Below are 4,269 nucleotides of genomic sequence, written 5' to 3' on the forward strand. Positions count from 1 at the left end.
AATTGATGTGATTACGTGATTTGATGCACCTAGATGCTCTCAAAACACTAAAAAACCCAAATTTCGACTACTCATATGATCAATTTAGATCCCAATTGATACATTTTCTAATTTTTGGCCTCTTGAACAAGATTAATCACCCTTAATGACAAAAACCAGTCCATTAAGAGAAATTTATCAAATTCAAGGATTTTTTGATGGTTTTAAGAATTTTTTTTGAAAGATTAAGCTATCCTAATGCTTGCTAACACTCTAATCCAAACAATTTCAACAAAAAATACACAATTAAACTAGAATTAATGATCTCAGATCTATGTTTAAAGAGAGCTAACATTCACTAAAAATTGCATTCTATTGCAATTGTTTGATGCAATGGGATGCAAACTAAGCCTAATACAAACTATGTGCAAGCCCTAAGAACATGAAAAACCACCAAAACAACAACAAAAATAACAAATTAATCTAAAAATTAAGCAAAAAGCATTCTTCTCAAAAATAAAAAAGAGAGCTATTCTACACCAAATCTCACACAAAAATCACCATTAAATACACATCTTTTTCATAGGAAACTACTAATCAAGATAATGGGGAATGGGTTATGTGTAGATTAGAGACAAAATGATGAAAAAAGCCAAGGGATGGATCCCCGACAGTAGCAGCGCCAACAATGTTATGGCTCACCCTAACCCTCCTTGAAACACATCCAAAAAGAGATTACCTGGTGAACCGCAACTGTCGTGAGAGGATCTTTCCAATGGCCGAGCTCTAACCCTTGAGGTCTCTAAGCTCTAACCCTTGAGGTCTCTAAGCTCTACAATTCCTTGAGAAGCCATTCCACCGCATCTCCCACGAGCGTTGTCACACCGTCGCGATGCACTACGGGTCCTCGTTCCTTCTCTCACCTCACTTCACTCACACACTCACTAGCATGCATTAGGGAGAGAGATTAGCAAGAGGATTAGCAAGAGCAAGACTTAATTGCATAATGGAAGAGTATGTTGTATTATGAGAGAAATTCACTTATATACATGGCCATAAGTGTTCACACTCACTTAAACTATGGCCGGCCGGGCACTTTAGGCTCATAAGAGGCGTAATGCTATTACAATGACTACTCTCATAATATATCCATGAAGTACATCACTTAGCACTTCATCCTAACTTGCTACCATATGCTCTTGAAGCGAGAATCGCCACCCATTAATACTCTGTCACACCATTACGGGTGCCCATCCAAGTTGTAGCTTTGGACACTATTGCTTCATATCTTGAATGTATGACCCTTTGGTGTATCTACCATGACTCCTTGATGTAAGATAATGGCGGTAGCTCTTGTTAATGCTAAAATTGGATTAACACACAATATTTTCACAAATACTTTTTCTATATTTAATTAATTAGTTTCACTTAATGATTGGAATATGTTTTATTTTTTAGTATAACTATGTGCTTCTCAAATTTGTTATGTATTGTATCATCCTACCTCTCTCTATTTTGTGAATCTATTGAGATGTTTTTGAGCGTGAAGCTCAAGAGATCTAGCTTTGACAAGAAAGGGACCTTAACTTACTTTATTTTGAGGCTCTCTCTCTCTCTCTCTCTCTCTCTCTCTCATATGGCCATCCACAACACACAACGCAAAAGGAAATGGCAAGGTTTAACCATTGGTTTTTGGCCTCTACGTCAACTATAAGTTATCCTTGTTTCAATAGTTTAATCTCCGATCACTTTCAACAATCCTAGGTATTCCTCTCATTGGTGTAAACACAATAACTTCTTGCTTTTGCATAGGTGGGATGTTTTAGTGGCTTTTGTCAAAGGTTGGACAAGATGTACTAGCTTATAGGTAGCCATGGCCTATCAATGTGGAAGTGACTTTAGCGTCATCAATGATTCTTCTTTGATGAGCTCAAGGATTTTATAATAGGCCAACACAGAAACCTTTTGCTTTCTTGAAGTGATCCCGGAAGTGTGGATCCCATAAGTCCTTATTGGTTCATTAGTCAAATGTTGAAAAATCAAGGTCTAAGCTACTAACTATGCCAGCTTGGACGCGCGTGGACGGTTTGAAAAATGCTGTCCTTGGTGAACTGCTGGTGGGTAGGTGGCGAATCTTTATGTGTGATTGGTAGAAAAAGTTGTACAATCCAAAAATGCGCTATCCTTTTGAGAGAGAAAAAATTGCCCGACTTAGACTCTTGCCACTCCTTAATCAGCGCTTCGTAGCCTTTACCATGTTGTTATGTTTGTTAATAATTGCGCTCCTCTTCCCTAATAGTCTTTAATCTTTTTGTATATTATAAGCATCTCCCTCCCTTGCACTCACAATTGATAATCTTTGCTAGTTAGTGGAAGCCTTATCTAAGTCGGAATAATATAAGCTTAGATTAACAATCATCAATCGAATCTGTATGGAAGCTATTAATTATTGTGCTGATACAGAGCCTTGGCTACCCCCTGGATTTCGATTTCATCCAACCGACGAGGAGCTTATTACGTTTTATCTTGCAAGGAAGGTTAAGGATGGGAGAGTTCGGGATCGAGCGATCACAGAGGTGGTGGACCTTACCAGATTCGAGCCATGGGAGCTTCCCGGTACGTCAATAATTAATAGATCTGTACATTATTGCCTCTACATAAAGCTTCAATTAATCGAAATATTATGTCAACAGGTAAGGCTCAGATGGGCGAGAAGGAATGGTATTTCTACACTCTAAAGGATCGGAAGTACCCCTCCGGATTGCGCACCAACCGAGCAACGAAGGCCGGATACTGGAAGGCCACAGGGAAACACAAGGAGGTCTTCATGATGATGAGCTCTGCCCGCCCAAAGCAGCTGGTGGGCTTGAAGAAAACTCTGGTTTTTTATAAGGGGAGAGCGCCCAAGGGCTTGAGGACAAACTGGGTAATGCACGAGTACAGGATGGAGGGCGATGGTCGAGCTGTACCGGAAGGTATAAGCAGCGCGAGGTTGACAAAACTGAAGGGACGAAAGGTCGGTGTGTGTGTGTGTGTGTGTGTAATACAATGTAAATGTGTGTGTGTGAGTGACTGAGTGAGAAAAGAAAGAGGGAGAGTATGAGAGGAGGGGGGGTTTTTGAGAGAGAGAGAGAGAGACGTGTGTGTATGAGAGAGAGAGTGTGTGTGTGTGTGAGAGAGAGAGAGAGAGAGAGAGTCGAGACGTGTGTGTGTGTGTGTGTGTGAGAGAGAGAGAGAGAGAGAGATGAGTGTGTGCGTGTGAGAGACAAAGAGAAGACAGACAGTGTGTAGATGGGTGTGTGTTTCTGTGGAAGAGAGAGTGAGAGAGAGAGACGTATGGGAGACATTCAGTATTTTCTTTCTGTTGCACAGGAATGGGTTGTTTGCAGAGTCTTTCACAAAAGCGTAGGTGGAAAGAAGTTGTCTCTGCCGGAACTCGAGCACAGCGGTGCCTTCCACGACGTTAATGACTGCAGCCGCTCTGTCTATCTCCCACCTCTCACAGACTCCTTCACGGCAGCCCCAACTCCCGGTCAGTCTCATCTTTACGGCCACTCCACAGAACCGCATCTCTACCTCGCCAACCCTATGGGCGCAGCTCCCACCGCCGTGCTCTTCAACTTAGGCGACACTCCAGCTAACGCCACGTTGACGGCTGATTACTTCTCACATCACACCACTTGTTCTTTTGATCACACCTTTCCGCTCAGCTCAGGACGTGGGGGTAGCGTACACGCCTCTTCCTGCCAGTATTCTGATTCGACAATTGGCCTGGCACCCTTCCTTCGCAGCGACGGAGCGCCCAGCCTTACGGAACCGTCCCTGCCGGCGCAAATATATCAGCGGTTGGAGCAACACAAAAACTTCCGCCTCAACGACATAGTTGCAGCTGCTAGCTGCCTCTCGGGCGATTGTCTATTTGGAGCATACACATGATGATGCCACCCATGATGCCTCTCAAAACTTTTATATGCATTGAACACAATTTGTGCGTATGTGTGTGTGTGAGAATATTTATGTGCAGTATGTAGGTCCATGTGTGTGTGTGTTTTGTGTGTGTCTATGTGGAGAGGAATGTGTGTGTGGGAGAGAGAGAGAGATATCATACACTTCAATGATCAAATCACGATCATAACCAATCAAGATCCATCCCCTTTAAAGTAACCTCACTATCAAGAAACCTATATCACTTATTGTGGGCAATGTTACTCTCTTAATGTGGAGAATCCACCACTATGGGTGCGCTCGATAGCTTACAGGACTATTTGCTGTCTGCACTGCCTCAAGAGC

The 4,269-nt window shown here is 42.5% G+C and overlaps 1 protein-coding gene across 1 annotated transcript; it reads left to right on the forward strand.

Moving 5' to 3' along the window:
• Positions 1–2,234: 2,234 nt before the first annotated feature.
• Positions 2,235–3,974, forward strand: LOC147612050 (NAC domain-containing protein 92-like). Its single transcript, XM_086784249.1, has 3 exons — positions 2,235–2,595; positions 2,673–2,995; positions 3,352–3,974. Exons 1-3 carry the CDS (start codon positions 2,412–2,414, stop codon positions 3,913–3,915), a joined length of 1,071 nt encoding a protein of 356 aa, XP_086640375.1. The 5' UTR covers positions 2,235–2,411; the 3' UTR covers positions 3,916–3,974.
• Positions 3,975–4,269: the final 295 nt, after the last annotated feature.

The sequence above is a fragment of the Cibotium barometz genome, chromosome 46 (assembly GCF_041138505.1).
Source record: "Cibotium barometz isolate CiBa-2024 chromosome 46, ASM4113850v1, whole genome shotgun sequence".
NCBI lineage: Eukaryota > Viridiplantae > Streptophyta > Polypodiopsida > Cyatheales > Cibotiaceae > Cibotium > Cibotium barometz.

Excerpts from the sequence above, each read along its gene's own strand:
- LOC147612050 (XM_086784249.1), top strand. The coding sequence starts at position 2,412 with ATGGAAGCTATTAATTATTGTGCTGATACAGAGCCTTGGCTACCCCCT. Across the intron at positions 2,596-2,672 it reads CGAGCCATGGGAGCTTCCCG|GTAAGGCTCAGATGGGCGAG; the intron begins GTACGTCAATAA and ends TTATGTCAACAG. Across the intron at positions 2,996-3,351 it reads CAAAACTGAAGGGACGAAAG|GAATGGGTTGTTTGCAGAGT; the intron begins GTCGGTGTGTGT and ends TCTGTTGCACAG.